At 43.2% G+C, this 16178-nt stretch overlaps 1 protein-coding gene across 1 annotated transcript in view; it reads left to right on the forward strand.

Annotated features, from left to right (window-relative positions):
- Window positions 1–5910, forward strand: part of TMDD1 (transmembrane and death domain 1) — a 30704-nt gene extending 24794 nt beyond the window's left edge. The window contains exons 4-5 of the mRNA XM_075615230.1: window positions 1061–1207; window positions 4389–5910. Coding sequence (XP_075471345.1) covers window positions 1061–1207; window positions 4389–4696 — 455 coding nt within the window. The 3' untranslated portion in view covers window positions 4697–5910. The remainder of the gene's footprint in view (window positions 1–1060; window positions 1208–4388) is intronic.
- Window positions 5911–16178: the final 10268 nt, after the last annotated feature.

Consider the following 16178-nt stretch of genomic DNA (forward strand, 5'->3'; position numbering starts at 1 on the left):
CGGTCAGCCCGATCACCCTCCAGAAAAGGCTCCAGTCCCAGGCCCATGCCGTGGCAAGTACGTCATAAGGGTACTGTATGGGTTAAACATGGCAATGTCATTAGCACACTTTGGTCCTTGGAAAGACTGCCCTTTAAATCATGTATTGGACTGGTTTCTTAGTATTTTGCTAATATTAGTCAGTATTTGAAGATACATTAGTCTAAAAATGCTTTTATTGCAGTCATACCTTGACTTCTTGGTCTCTTTTGCTGGACAGACTAATGTCCATATTTTATAAGACACCTTCCATGGTGATAGACACCTTATGGCCCGATTCACTTGAATTGGCTGTAAGGGGCAATGCTGGGCAATGTCTTATGAAGTAGCATTGCTTAGTGAACATGGTCTTACATCCCTTTGATATTTCTGGAGGCAAACACCGTCAGGCACCCATGGGGATCTATGTATCAATGGCAAAATGTAAGCGCAAAATATTTTCGGGGGTCATAACTCGCTGAAATATTCCTGCAACAGGCTGCGTCTATGTATTAATCTTACTGTAGCACCATTTTCGTGTATGTCTGCATCATCCCAATAAGATGACATATTTATGGAGCGAGCAGCAGGTGCTTAGGGCAGAGTTACATTTCCATAGTGGTGCAGGTCTATGTGTAAAGAAGTGCGCGGCTTGTGTTATTTTCCTTGACAATTTTTCTACGTTGGTTTTCTCCATCACCTAAAAGTAGAGCAAAGAGATTTTTCAGCGCAGAATACAAACGCAGCATAATCCAAGTTCTAGAAGAGTAGAACTACTCTTAATAAATACAGTATGTTGCATTTCAGACAGAAAAATATTCACATTTTCTAACCTGGAATGTATCAGTGCCAACCACTTTCTTGATGCACAAAACCCATGGATTTTAATGTAAAAAGTAGTATCAGCATTTCCCCCATGCCCTAGGTTTAGAAGCTACTACTGGGTTTTCTCATTTAGAAGCTGACCCTTAATGACAGAAGCACTCCATCTTTCAGACACCATGCTAAATCCTAATCAGTGTGCTGTCTCTACACTCAACAGAGCTTGGGAAGAACCTGAACCAGGACAAGACTTTAGCAATTAAGAAGAACGTGGAAGGTTATCAAGAGTCCATGAAGAAGCTGCACTCTTCTCTGCTGGTTCACGAAGAAGAGATGTACGGAGAAAATGTGCGCGAGGAAAGAGACCGTGAGTGTCCAGCAATAATATAAATAATCATAGTGGTCAACATGGCAAAACTCAGATGAGAGAGGCTGTTATATGGGAGGCACATGAGCAAGATGTGTTATGTTCCATCAACTTGAGTTAAGTTATCAAAGAGATTTAGGAGGCAAATGAGGGCCCAACTCTTCATCTTCTATTGATCTGCTTTGAAATATACAGGCCATCTCTCAGTTGTACAACCTAGGTAGCTCTCATCTGATTAAACCCGTAGTTAAGGTAAATTTGCTACATTGTTTGGGGCTGAGATTGCTGCGTATTCAAATGTCCTATTTAAATGGTATTATTATTATTATTACTTGTATATGCTAAGATATAGGTTTTATGTTATTTTCCATAATAAGGAAAAAATAAACCTTTTTTTTTTACCCTTTCTCAGGACTACAAAAATGTAACATTTTTCAACACTGAATCATCTGCTCTTATTCGTAGCTGCATCTCACTGTGGCATCTTAAGCCCAAGGCAAATATTATCTTCTTCCTCAATACAAAATTGAACTGTGCCATTGATTTCAATGGAATTCAAACAATGACAAGTCAACCCACTATAATACATTACAACGTACAGTAACACAGACACACTGTTTTAACGCTGATTCCTGTTGCTGTTTTTACATGTTTAACTGCCACCTAAATTATAACAATATTATTTTCTTATACAGCCCAACAGAGAACCCAGTGCTATACATAGAATTTTTGCAGGTGTAAGTGAGTTCTTGCCGTGTAGAGGAGTGGTTTTCAACCTTTTTTGTTGTTGTTAAAGAACCTATAATGTTATTGTGAAATTCTTCAGAGCCCCAACCCTCTCTAATAGCGCGTCTAAGATCAGATGCATTGTAAGGAACCCCAACCCTCTCTAATAGCGTGTCTGAGATCAGATGCATTGTAAGGAACCCCAACCCTCTCTAATAGCGTGTCTGAGATCAGATGCATTTTAAGGAACCCCAACCCTCTCTAATAGCGTGTCTGAGATCAGATGTATTGTAAGGAACCCCAACCCTCCCTAATAGCGAGTCTTAGATCAGATGCATTGTACATTTTCTGGATTTGGTACAATATTCAAATGACCAGAAAATTGCAGGGAACCCTTTAGGGATGCCCGAGGACCCCAAAGGTTCTAAATCACTGCTTTAGAGCTTAAAATCTAAATTTCATGCTTGAGGCACAGGGAGATAAAGTGACTTGCTCAAGGTCACAAGGAAAGCTGACAGTGGAATTCAAACCAGGATCGCCTACTTCAAAGGCTGTGACATTTTTTTGTTGTTGACCCGTGTGAAGGTTTTGAATGTTGACAGTTTATTTTTCCGTTCACAAATGCAAATGGATCCAAAGAGGATCCCATTCTCCAATTTCCCTAAGATTTCAAAATTCGATTCCAACTTCTGAACAAACTGGAAAGTTTGTGAAAGTTGGACTTCCAACCCGCCAACCTTCCCGTGCGTATCCAAAACTATACCAAATACATTGCTACCAATTTGATATCTGACTTTCATACACAAATTTATCCCCCAGAATTGCACTAGTTTTGCCCCAATATGTAAACTCTAGTGACTTAAAATGAGTGAGGTGAGATTGGAGTGATTTGGGGACAAATGCCAGTTAGATGTTAACAGAACACTTCCTGCTTCAACACTTCCCACTGAGCTGTGTAGTTTACATCTGCCTTATTATTATTGTTTGTAAAGCGCCAACATATTCCGCAGCGTGGTACAATTGGGGTACAGAGTTATGTATATTGCATAAACGGATACATACAAATAAGGACAAACATGCACAAACAGATACAAAGAGGTAATGAGGATCCTGCTCGTGAGAGATTACTTAGATCCACTTCTGCGCTTAACCAGAATGGAACAAAAGCTTTTATTATTATTATACAAAAAAAACTAGTGCTATAATATCCATCCATGAAATCTAATAAGGACCACATGTAGTGTATCGATTTTTTAAAAACAGACTTCTTTCATGCAGTTCAAGTCTCAGATGCAGAGTATTTACGATGTACAGCATGCATCATAATTATAATACGGGAGAACACAGGAGAAATTCAATATTAGCATAGTACTTATTTCATAGAAGTAGAGGAAAAGATTATACCAACGCAAGGGGTTCTTCACCCCACCGCTCAACTAAGCGTCTGACGTCACTGTGTGGATTAGAGATGTGTGAACTTCTTGTCTAAGCGCATTTTGCAAATTTCACCCTTGTTAGTTCTATGGAAAAGTTGACTTTCATCCAAAAGATGGCAACAAGGTTGCTTGATGTTAAAAAGTCAATGGAGATTGCAAGTATTTTGGTTACTTCCGGTCTAAGTTCGATCGAATTAAGAAAAAGTTTTGGCTCCAAAAGGTCTAGCGAAAATATTTTCGAGATTTGCAAACTTTTGTACATTTCTCTTAAAACTGTGTGCTCCGGAGGGTCACTTAATAACAAATAATAGTACTATTGTAATATTGCATTTCTCTTGCACTCTCCTCTTTTTGTATTACTAAATAGGGACCAGACAGTGAATTTATTGCTTCTCAACAGTACGTCTGAACAAGAAAGAGAAACTTTGATCTCAAAACACATAATCAAACTATATCCATTAAAAACTAGACTATCATCAAACGATATGTGACACTACAATGAACCTACCAAACATTTGGATTTGTTATTGAGTATCAGAGACGGGCAAAAACTTTCGCCCTAGGTCAAGAATCAGGAGAAATTTGCCCCTTTTCTGCCTAGAAAAAGATATAGCAACCTTGAGTTTGCCAGAGATTCTCGCGATCATTAAGTTAATGTGCGTTACAATTTCCATGAATATGCTAATTTCTTCAGAAAAGCTAGAAATGCCTGCAAATCTTTTTCAAAAGTTGCTTGATTCACTTGATGCTGACACTACAAAAATGTTTTGCGCTTGTTTGCCGATATTTCTCTAAAAACTATACTAGTTTGGTGACATTATTCACCCTTTGAGGCTTGGTGAAATGTTTCACAATAAATGAAATATGGGGAAATAATGCAAAAAATGTTGTGACTGCATTTTCATAGTTTCACACATCGCTTCTGACTCTGTTCTCTTTTTCTGCATTTTAACACGATGCCCCTTCTATCTGCTTGTTTGTCTTTGCATAAGAACTCTTCCTCCCGTGTTTTCTTGCAGTGAACAACTTTGAAGAGAAAGATTGGGAATTAATCATTGAAAGAGAGCAACTGCCTCCTTACAACCGGAGCCTGACTGGCTGGTGCTGGCCCATACTCTACGGGGTGATTTACGGGTTTATTGGCGCAGCTGTTCTGGCCGCCCTGATTGCTCAGTTTATTGTTTGGATTACGGGACTGGATAACGTCGATGCTGAACTTTCCATAAAACTCCTAGACTTCTCAGAGGAGATGGAGAAGTCTGGTACCTTCAGCTCTGATGATGACAATGACACGGAGAAAACCTCTGAGCTATGTTCAAGGAAATGATGCTTGACCTAATACCAGACCTTTCTTACATATAAGAAGGAAATATTCACCTATCTGGTTGGGTTCTCCAACCCTGGAGGATTCCTCAACATCGCTGCTATTCCTACTCTAAATTCCCAAACTGTGCTGGTAAGGTGTAGCAATAACACTGCTCAGCTATTAAAAGAGTATTTTGAAATCAAGCCTAGTTTCTGAAATACCCACAGAATGAAACATATACCATTACAAGCCACATTTACTAAGCAGTCACCTTGGTTGAATGCGTTGGATAGAGCCTTGTGGCAGAAGGCTGCTTAGTTATTATGGTCACATATCCTAATATAAGGGCACACTCCTTGGTATAAAGAAATGAAAGGAAAAGGGAATCTGTGTTTATAGGGAAGGTTGTTGTGACCTTATTTATCCTTGAATTTAATCACAACACAACTTTGCAAATGTTGGGGTAAAAGTGCAATCTTTCCAATTGATGATTTTAACCTACATTTCTTATCTTCCTGACTTTTACACCAGCCATGAATATCCAAAATGTGCCCAATTAATAAACTTGCACAACATGTTCTCCCATCTCCATAATAAACCTGCGGTTTTCCATTATCAACATACATAAAGAATGGTAAAAAAAATAAATACTCTTTATCTCTTTAAATGAAGATGAAGCTATCTTAGTCACTATAAGTACTATCCTAATGTCAATTACATAGACAACCTTGTATATTAAACAGCTGAGGGGGTTCTTTACTAAAGTCTCCACTCTGGAAAACTGGGGCAAAATCACTGGGGGAAAAACAGCACCAGATTTAACAAAGTAAATTAATCCATTGAAAACAATTGTAGGGGGGAGAGGGGGAGGAAGGGGGCGCGTGTGACATCACAGCGCATGCACGTCTACTGAAGGGCTCAACGCATGCTGCTGCCTGTAATTGATTAGAGCCTCCGATCGGGACCTCGTAACGAGGCCAAAACAAAGGAAGAGAATGGGGGAACCACCGGTCATGCACCTCCGGAAGGACAAGAAGGTGAGCGCCGCTGATCTGTCCTGCTTTGGGCATAAAAAGCCCGCGAGCCCAGGCGGAAGATGGCGGCGTGGAGGGCGGACAGGAGCGTGCATCACTGAGCCCTGGGAAGGAGCAGGGTGAAGAAGCCAGAGACACAACTATAACAAAGCAAGATTTAAAGGAGATGCTCCAGGAGATGCTCCAGGAGATGCTCCAGGAGATGCTCCAGGAGATGCAGTCCATGTTCCAGTCTGTTTTGGACAAAGCAGTGCAGGAATTTCAATCTGAAATATCTGCCCTGTCTAAAAGAAGCACGGATCTGGAAGGTAAAATGGACGCCTCCCTGCAAAATCAAGTGAACACAGACGACAAAGCCCTGAGGCTTAACGAAAATCTTGAAAATAGGGAGTGAAGGCAAAATTTGCAAATCTGCAACATCCCAAAGTCAGTGACTGCGGACGCACTGCAGTCATCTTAAATGGCTGTTTCAGTTGATTGACCCCCAACTAGAAGACAGCGATCTGTTAATTGACAGAGCTCAGCGAGCGCTGGGTCTGAGATTTGACGACCTTAAGATAAGCAGGGATGTGGTGCTGCAGCTTTATCGATACACAGCTAAAGACACGATAATAAAGGGGAGCAGAAACAGGGGTCTGTTACGATTGTGCTCGCCACAAACCGGGACGGACCGCGGGGCTGAGGTGGGGTTATATAATCACCGACCTTAGTCCGCGCAGACTGATCCGGAGTGCGCAGTTCATAGTCGTACACAGCAGGGTCAGGATTGGAGAAGGCAGCATCGTCGTTATTCAAGCAGGAGTTCGGCAACAGGTAGACAGGAGTTCCCCACTTCAGCTTAGGAGCGTGAGCGCGGGAGTGACCTCTGCGCGAGGAGCGGCCTTGGCCCATGACACCAGTCTCAGCAGGTGGAGACAGCAGGTTGGCCGAAGTACACTGTGGGGCAGCGTCAGGGAAAAACCAACGCTTCAGCACAGAAGTCCAAAGCAGGCCTCTGCGTGGAGGGTAGCAGCAGGCCACAGGAAACACAGGAACACAGGCTTCTGCGTGGAACTAGAGCAGGCCTCATGAAAGCAGGCCTCTGGAACACAGGCCTCTGCGTGGAACTGTGTTGGAGGGGGTACCCGGGCGCTATCTCTGTAGAGCTAGGTCAGATAAGCTGAAATATAAAAAAGCGGAGTATGATACTGCCTGAGTGTGATTTTCAAGTGATGTCCTCCTGTGACTCGGAACCCCAGCAGGATCTAGCAGCAGGCCTCAGGTAACACAGGAACACAGGCCTCTGCGTGGTACTAGCAGCAGGCCTCAGGTAACACCGGAACACAGACCTCTGCGTGGCGAATAGCAGCAGGTCTCCGGATACTCAGGAATTAGAGATGAGAACTAGAGGCGTTAGTAAACAAACGAAGACAAGCCAGAAGGCTTGTGGCAAAACACAGTAACATCCAGAGAAGGACTATGCTCGGCACTGACTCAGTGCCAAATCCCAGCATATAAAGGGTGGAGATCCAATCACAGGGAGGAGGTGTGTGAGCATTCCTCCAATGACGAAGCACAGGCTGAAGCTGCAATGAGAGGCAGCACATGTGCCATTGATTGCCAGAGGAAGCCTTTGTAACTGCAGAGGTCTGCAAGGCTAGAATCAAAGCCAGGAGCAGATTCCTTACAGGGTCCAATCGACTTCGAAAACTCAACCATTCAGATTTTCCAGTATTTGTCAAGAATGACCATAGACAGGTGAAGAGTATTGGGACCAGTAACAGCGATTTTACAAGAAAAGGGAATTCGCTATTGGTGGGCCTTTCCGTTTCGCCTTATTGTTATCCAGGGAGGACGACAGGCCTCGCTTCGCAACCCAGAGAAGTCTTCTGCTTTTCTTTCGTCGCTGGGTCTGGAGCTCAACAGCAGACTGGATCAACAAGGCCAATCCCAGAATAATGGCTTGGATGAAAGAAAATCGTCTGAGGGAACGAGTGCCAGAGGAGCGAATAAATAAGACAGGCTGAGCATCTGGGATGTTCCATGGGTGATTTTTTCCTGCTGGTCGCAAGACCCTGGAAGGGTCCATCGGAGTTCATGAGGGTTTATCTGACAGACAAATCCACAACTCAGAATTCCCTAAGAAGCCCAAGTTGGAGCTAAGAGCTTGCTTGGTATCTGTGTGTTTATAAAATGCTGAGCCAGGCAAGGGAGGAGCTTAAAAGATTGCAATTGGAAGATGTAGAGAGGGCTCTTAAATGGACCAAGCAGACATACTATGATAAGGGAGATAAGGCAGACCGTTTATTGGCAAATAAACTCAGAGGGATCAGGGCGAGGGCTTCGGTCCGCGCTAGTAGGATAAAAAGAGGAGGAGTCACATACAAACCCTCAAAGATTGCAGAGGAATTTGCTAAATTTTATGCGGATCTCTATGATCTAGATAATTCACCCCCTAATGCGAAAATTCCGGGCTCGTTCCATATTGTGAGCTATTTGAGACATTGTAATCTCCCAAAACTGACAGGGGAGGATCATAACATTTTAAATGTAAAAATATCTCAGATCGAGCTTGGGAGGGCGGTTAGCTCTTTAATGCCCGGGGCCAGACGGTTTCTCAAATTTGTATTATAAGAATGTTATAGGAATTCTAGGGCCTTGTCTGCTGGATTTATTTAATGATTTTCTCAGCGGAAAACAAATCCCCCCCGCAGATGACGAAGGGCAATATATTGGTGATCCCTAAAGAGGGAAAGGATCCTTTATGTTGTGGTAGCTACAGGCCAATCTCACTTCTTAATACGGATCTGAAAATCTATAGTAAACTTTTGGCAAACAGGTTGAATCCAATTCTTCCTAGATTAATACATTATGATCAGGTGGGATTTGTGAGTGAACGCCAGCCGTCGGATAATACAAGATTAATTATTAATGTTAGCGACCAGATACATAGGTCTAAATTGAAGGCGGTGTTGCTGAGCCTGGATACGGAGAAGGCGTTCGACAAAGGGTGACGGCCCGAAACGCGTTCGAGGTTTTTACATATCCCGTGCCATGATGTCTACCATGGATTAAAGGACTTTTATTTACCGGTATCTAGCCCCCTCATTTTTCACTTGCTGCGCTCCGTTTTTCCCGTGAGGATACTTCTGCTGTTCGACAGGATAAAGTGGCTACTCATGGATAAACCGCTAGAGGCATTAGGATTTTCCGGGGTCTTTTTACAGGGAGTACGGGTCCTCTATGAGTCGCCGACAGCCACTTTGCAGCTACCAGTGGGGAGGGGAATCTGATAATAAAGAATGGTACGAGACAGGGGTGTTCCCTCTCCTCTTCTTTTTGCCTTAACAATTGAGCCTCTCGCGGCTACTATAGGAGCCTCCCCAAATATACAAGGGATCAAAATAAAAGAAGACTGCAATAAAATGTCTCTATTTGCAGATGATATTATTTAAAATATAGTTAACCCATTGACATCCTTTCCGAATTTACAATCTTCCCTTGAGAGATTTGGTGAACTGTCTGATCTTAAAGTTAATATGGGAAAGTCGGAAACTTTAAATTTGACTTTAACTGAAAAGAAGGTTGAGGTTCTTAAACGGCATTTTGATTATAAATGGAAAAAGACCCACCTGAAATATCTGAGCTGTTTAGGTATATGCAGGTTTGTCATTTTATGTGCCAGGGTTTCTATGAGGAGGAATTTCATAACTACACCTGATTTGAAAATCTATGTAAAACAAAAAAAAAATATTAAAGGGGGTTAATAACATCTCTTTCTAAGGGTTTAGCCCCAAACCAGGATACCCCGGCCCAAAAACAAATGGATCAGTGGGCCATGGATTTTTAGACTTAAATAACGAGGGATGACTGGGAAGTTATATGGGAAAATGCAGGTAAAACGTCTATTTGTACGGTAACAAAAGAGAATATTTATAACATTTTGTTACGCTGGTATTACACCACCAAATGACTAAAACAGATTTTCACGGGGGCCTCGGATAGATGTTGGAAGGGATGTGGTCAATTAGGAGATCTGGCACATATTTGGTGGTATTGTCCAGTAATGCAGACTTACTGGAGAACAGTTCTGATGTTAATAGAAGATGCAATGGATGTTGAGATTCCGTTAGATCCAATTTTAATTATTTTGGCTAAACGGAGGATGTGAACCACTATATATCTAAATTGATCCGGCATATTCAAACTGCGACTAGATGCGCTGTAGCAGCAGCGTGGAAAAAAACACCCCCGCCCTCCAGAAGAGAGGTTATTAGAAGGTTTAATGATGTCCAATTAATGGAGAAACTTACCTTGTTTCTGAGCCCTACTACTGAGAAGTATGCTAGGGTCTGGGATCCCTGGGATGCCGGATAGGGGGGTTCCTCCGGAGGAAGAGTTGATTTGGGAGTGTTTTGTGCAGAAGGTATTGTCTATAAGATATTGTATAATATGTAATGTGATTGTTGATGCTTGTAAAGAATTGGATTTTAAATGGTTGTTTCCCCTCCCCCTTTATCTTTTTTTGTACCCTTTCCCCTCTCATTTATGTTTGAAAAATTTAATAAAAATATAACTTAAAAAAAAAAACAATTGTAGTTTTTCCTTTGATAAATCTGGTGCAGTTCTGTTGTACTGATATTCAAGTTTTGCAGTTGGGAGACATTACTAAAAAACTCCAATGGATCCTTATTAATTCACCTGTATGTTGCTACATTTAATTGCCGGCAACTCTGCAGCATTTTCACACCTCTTATAATGGGAACATTTAGAGATAATTATTCTCGTGTGATATTCATAGAACAATGATCAGTATTCCAGTGCCGAGATCCTTGACAGGTGGTAGGGCTTTGATGTACCAACCACAAGGCAACCTTGTCACAACAAACATTTAACATCTTTACCATCTCTGTGAGATCTATATCGACAGAAAGAAACATTTACTTTGTTGTATTAGCTTAGCTTGTCTTAATGTATTTTTTACAGTATATACAGTATATGTAAACCCTCTTTGGGATTACTTTAGCCTGAAGTGTTTTAATGTGTGGGCCCACACAGTATAATGCCCCTTCCCCATCACATGGTGCTAGGGTGACTCAGCAGAAGTTAGGCCCCACCCCTTTCTGCCTAGAAATAGTGACATAAGGCTGGGGTATAAATAGGAAGGGGAAGCTTTTGTAACTTGGATCCCTGGAGGAGACACAGTAGAAGGATCTCAGTGTATATAGTAAGTGTGTGTTTATGTAAATATATAGGATAGGATCCCCTTTTATTGTTTGACAGCTAGGGAAACTGTCCCGTGGTAACGGGTGCTCACCACAAACAAGAAGGGGCCGTGAGGCTGGGGTGGGGATATTTAGCATACACCGACCTCCAGCCGCGAGAGCGCGTCCAGAGTGCAGAGTGATAGTCGTATTGCCGGGTCAGGGTTGGAGAAGTGAGGATAGTCGTAATACTCACTGTGGTCAGGGGTTGGAGAAGTCAGATGGTCGTAGAGGATAGCCGGGGTCCAGGGGTAGAGAAGGTAGAGGCCCAGATGCAAGCCGAGGTCGAGGTAGAGAGAAGTCAGGGGTCGTACAAGCCGAGGTCAAAACACAGAGAGACAAGACAGGATCAAAATGCACAAGGCAACAGGACAAGGCAGCAGGATGCTTGGGGTAAGCACTACATTAGTAACAAAGAAATTATGCTCAGCCAATTTGCTAGAGGGCTGGCTGAGCATATAAAGGGCAGGTGACCAATGAGCAGCCAGCAAGCAGCTGCCACACATTAGCATGAACCGCCCACTAGGTAGTGTGAGGATGCCAGAGCCACGCGTCAGTCTCAGATCTCAGTACTGGGGTCTCGGCTTGTTTGTGGTGAGCACAGCATTACAGGGAGCAAGTGACCAATGGTACAACGGAGGCAGAGTGAGACGCAGGTGCAGATGATCCTGAGTTAGTGTAGAGTAAAGGATTAACCCCCTGCATGCTCTTCGTGACGCAGCGCCAGTGTGTGGTTTCCTGCGGACGTGGTGCGACAACTGTGTCGTCATGGGACGTGACATGGGGGCGGGGCCTAAGCCTGAACCTAGAGGTTTCCCCCTGTCTGACGGTGCTGCGCTTGTGGGTAGCTTCCCTGGTCTGCGGCGCTTCACCTGTGTCGTCATGGGACCTGTCACGGGGGAAGGGCCTAATGCCGATCCTCACACCCGTTTAGATAGTGGCCTTAAGAATGGTTAATTGCTACTCAAATAGCAGCAGACTATGTCCTGAGGGGGGCATAGAGTGCACTGCCCCAGGGGATAGTTGGACCAGCCCCATAGGAGCGTCCACAGCTGGGCTCACAACAGGTCGCCACGAGGTGGCATAAAGTGCCCGTGAGAGGGACACTAGTCACTGACAGAGAGAGAGCAGCACAAGGCCCGACGGGCCCTAAAGAGATGAAGCCATACCCAGGCCACCCTGAAGATGGCTACATTATGTAACATAGTGGATTAAGCCTCACCAACTTCTTAGCAGGTCGAGTTAGGAGCAAATAGGGAAGAAAAGTTTCAGGCAGCACAAGGGAGAATGCAGTTGTGTCCATACCAAGATCACTGTATGATGATGTGACATTACTGCTACTGTTGAATGAATAAAGTTCCTGCATTGCTCTGCCGCACGAATCCAGTAGCGACAAGGTAATAACCTTTGTACAAGCCAATATAAGAGACCTTCAATGTAAATCGATTAGTTTTGGATTACAATCTACACACCTCCCAATCCTTAGTATATACATATATTTCTCTACACATTATATATTATATGTATATATATATCACGCATCACCCCTGAAGAAGCAGCTAAGCGAAACGCGTAGGGTTCATTCCCTGGAATTCCTGGGGCACACTCAAACATGCAGAGCTGACAAGGCGCAAGCAACACAACGTGACGCTCTCTCCTCTGACATCATCGGACAGACGAGAAATCCAAGACTCGAGCGCGAGAGTGCCACATGCGCCAAGAAAGTAACATCAGCCACCTTTCCGTGGTTGCTAAGAAAGACCACGCTGGGCGGTTCCCAGTAACTGCTTGTGTTTGCTGATATCCTGTAAGTCTCCCTTTTAACTGCGCAAACACAGATTTATTTTATCAGTGTTATTCTATGTACCGCTAATTGATTTAGAAATATTTCTACAAGAAGGAACGGAGACCTGCTTTATCTCTACATGTTTGCACCTACCTGTATCCCAGAATGACATGGATTGATATAAATAAACCAATCAAGGGGATAACATGTAAGTGCACAATTCATATATTACTAATCCTCCAGTCATTTCTGTGACATCCTACACTGTGTTGGTTTTTTCCCTTATCTTGTTTGTTTACCATTCAAAATCATCAATTTTCTGTGAGGATTCAGGTTGGAACTCTCAGACTTTGAGCAGCACAATATGTAGGGACAGAATTAATATTTTTATATTTCTATTATACCTCTGTTGATTTCACTTTTTACTCTTATTGATTCACACAATCCCCACAAGCTCCGAACCCAGCACCCACCACACCATATATATTTGAGTCAAATGGAGTACTATTGGATTTGTGACAAATGTATACAACAAAAGACAAACATCGCTAATGCTACATCCAATGTGACAAATGATATAGTTAGATACTTATCTGTTTGTCTTCTCATAAGTAATGGTCATTTAGTTATTCACTTTGGCCAAAACATTATAAGCCAGCAGACCCCTCCCCCCTCCCCAGGCATGGCCACTTTGCAAGTCCTAACACTATCTGTGAAAATTCTCAGAGCCTTCCTAGTCTGCCAGAGCAACACAACAGAGGTAGCGGGTTTGATTCAGGAGAGTATATCATCTCAGCAAATGGAACCCGTGTAAACTTGGGGTTTCCGAAGCTGTGAGTACACCAAGTGGAATCACATCCAAGGGATTGTCCCTACAGCACTCTAGTATCCGTTTCACCGTGCACAGCTAAAGCCATTCTTTGGGAAGTAAGAGACATGCGCATATTCACTTACACACAACGGAACGCAAAATACAGACAAAATGACACACTTACTTTGGGACTGGGGTCGAAAACTAGACTTTCCTAGGTGCAGGGAACTCTATGGGAGAGTTTTACCCTGACCGGGACTTAGTCCAGATTCTCCTGGAACCCAAAATCTATCTATCTCTGGGAGATCTTTGCCTAGGTTACAGGTACGTGTGGTGCTGGTTACCTGTGAGGGTCCAGGAGAGATGGGCCTCCGCAATGTTATGGGGAACAGGACAGGCTTTAGGCGATCCTCAGGTTCTTTTCATGTGGTGACAGCGCCTCCAGTCACAGCAGGCTACAGCAGAGCTGCAGGCAGTCCCTACCATGACAGCTCTTTTCTCCTATACTTCTGTCCAATAGACTGCGAATTAGTCAGAAGTATATAAAAGGGGTCTTTATTTAATGCAGCCACTGCAGGATGGTATAGCAGCATTGCATATAGTGGAGAATGGGTTTCTGGCCCTTGGATGGTGCTGGCCAGCAGATAATGTTGAGGCCTTGTGCTATGCACAGATCTTGATTCACTCAACCCAAGGAGGGGCTGAGCTCCTCTTTCTTCCCCAAGTAGGAAGGCACTGACTCTCACCTCCTCTCCCCAGGAGGGATGGAGGAGAACTGACTCCTCTATAATTTGGAATGCCTCCTCCCTAATGCAAAAGGGGAGGGCAAAGGGTCTGCGCCATAATTGGCTGCAACACAGACCCAAGGTCACCTCTTCTGCTGCCACTCTGGGAGGCTGCGTGAGGCGGGGATGGGGGGCACAAACCCTGCAGGATAGCCTGTCACTGCCTGTAGCTACTAGGGCTTATGTGACAGGAAGGCAGAAAGATAGCAGGACCAGCCATGGCTATCTATCTAGATAGATTTGGGTTGGTAGATAGATAGACAGATAGATAGATAGATAGATAGATAGATAGATAGATAGATAGATAGATAGATAGATAGATAGATAGATAGATAGACAGATTTTGATTATGAAACTATTTGCAATTGTGCTGGATACTGACTGGGAGAGAGGAAAATGCCCTTCCTATTCCAATTCTTTATTTAAAGCTGAATTATTCATTGTAGTTTAGATATAAATATATTTTTTTGCTTACGGTTATGGCACCTTTTCTATATTTACATACAACCCTCCCCCCCCCCTGCACTCATCTGCTTAGTTGAAAGTGGAAGCTGTGTGTTTTCCTTTCTGTGTCTGTCTGTCTGTCCTAACTTTGGCCTCAGGCTGGGTTTTTAGGTTCAAACAATCAGAAGCTGGAAATAAATCCGCGTGGCTCTGGGGAGATATTCTTGACAAATGTAATTTACAGCCTCTTTCAACAAAAATGAAAGGCTTTCTGTCTTGTGGGCAGCGCCCACTGACTAGGAGAGAAATGTGAGCGTGTGTTGTGAAGCTTCACATCTTCACATTGTATTGATATTGTAGAGGAGTGAAAGTGAATTTACTTCACAAAGACCAACTATGCCTTTAGGGTATTTGATAGTTATAATCTATCTATTCTATTATTAGATTGTTAGCTCTTTAGGCTCGAAGTAGCTTCTGTTGATTTTATTCTTGGTGTCCTTATCTCTGTTTTATCACAGGTTTCTGACAGTTTTTCAAACCTCACAGGTCTCTTCTTCATGAGAACAGAGCTTTCCACACCTCACAGGTCTCTTCCTCATGAGAACAGAGCTTTCCACACCTCACAGGTCTCTTCCTCATACGTACAGAGATTTCCAAACCTCACAGGTCTCTTCTTCATGAGAACAGAGCTTTCCACACCTCACAGGTCTCTTCCTCATACGTACAGAGATTTCCAAACCTCACAGGTCTCTTCTTCATGTGTAGAGATTTCCCAACCTCACAGGTCTCTTCTTCATGGGTAGAGATTTCCAAACCTATTCTGTGAGGGCAATATGAAGAAGGGTCAGGGTTTGAAATGGAAAGTGCTACACGAAGGAGACCACTCAATTCCTATCTGGGATGCGCAGAAACTGACACTTGTGCAGGTACAGAACAGTGATTAGATATAAATAACACAGCCAAAAACATGACAACTTTATAAATAAAACAATGTTTTACTACGCAGCTATTAAACTTCCAGTTGATTTACAGCCGGTGAATAAAGCAGCCGACATGTTTCCGGAAGTTATTAGTTTCCCACATCTGCCTTTCTTCTTTAATTGGACTAATTAGTGTCGCGCAGAATCATGTTTAATGCACTGCAGAGAGTGGGAGCGCATGATTTACCGGGCGTCAATTAGAGAGAATTATTTCCCACATCAAAATCGAAACAAATCATATCAAGGACAGACGGGGCTTGTTACGGAGGCTCCTGTATCTCATTAGGAGATACATAATAGCCAAGGTGCGGCCCCACGTTGGAGCACACTTCTTGCTCTGAAATGTTGAATGGTTTAAATGTTTTGCTGGCCGCTCCGGCAGCAAAGAGGTTAAATCAGATTGAAAAGGAGGGAAATCCA

Source organism: Ascaphus truei, chromosome 9, assembly GCF_040206685.1.
Source record: "Ascaphus truei isolate aAscTru1 chromosome 9, aAscTru1.hap1, whole genome shotgun sequence".
In the NCBI taxonomy this organism is placed as follows: Eukaryota; Metazoa; Chordata; class Amphibia; order Anura; family Ascaphidae; genus Ascaphus; species Ascaphus truei.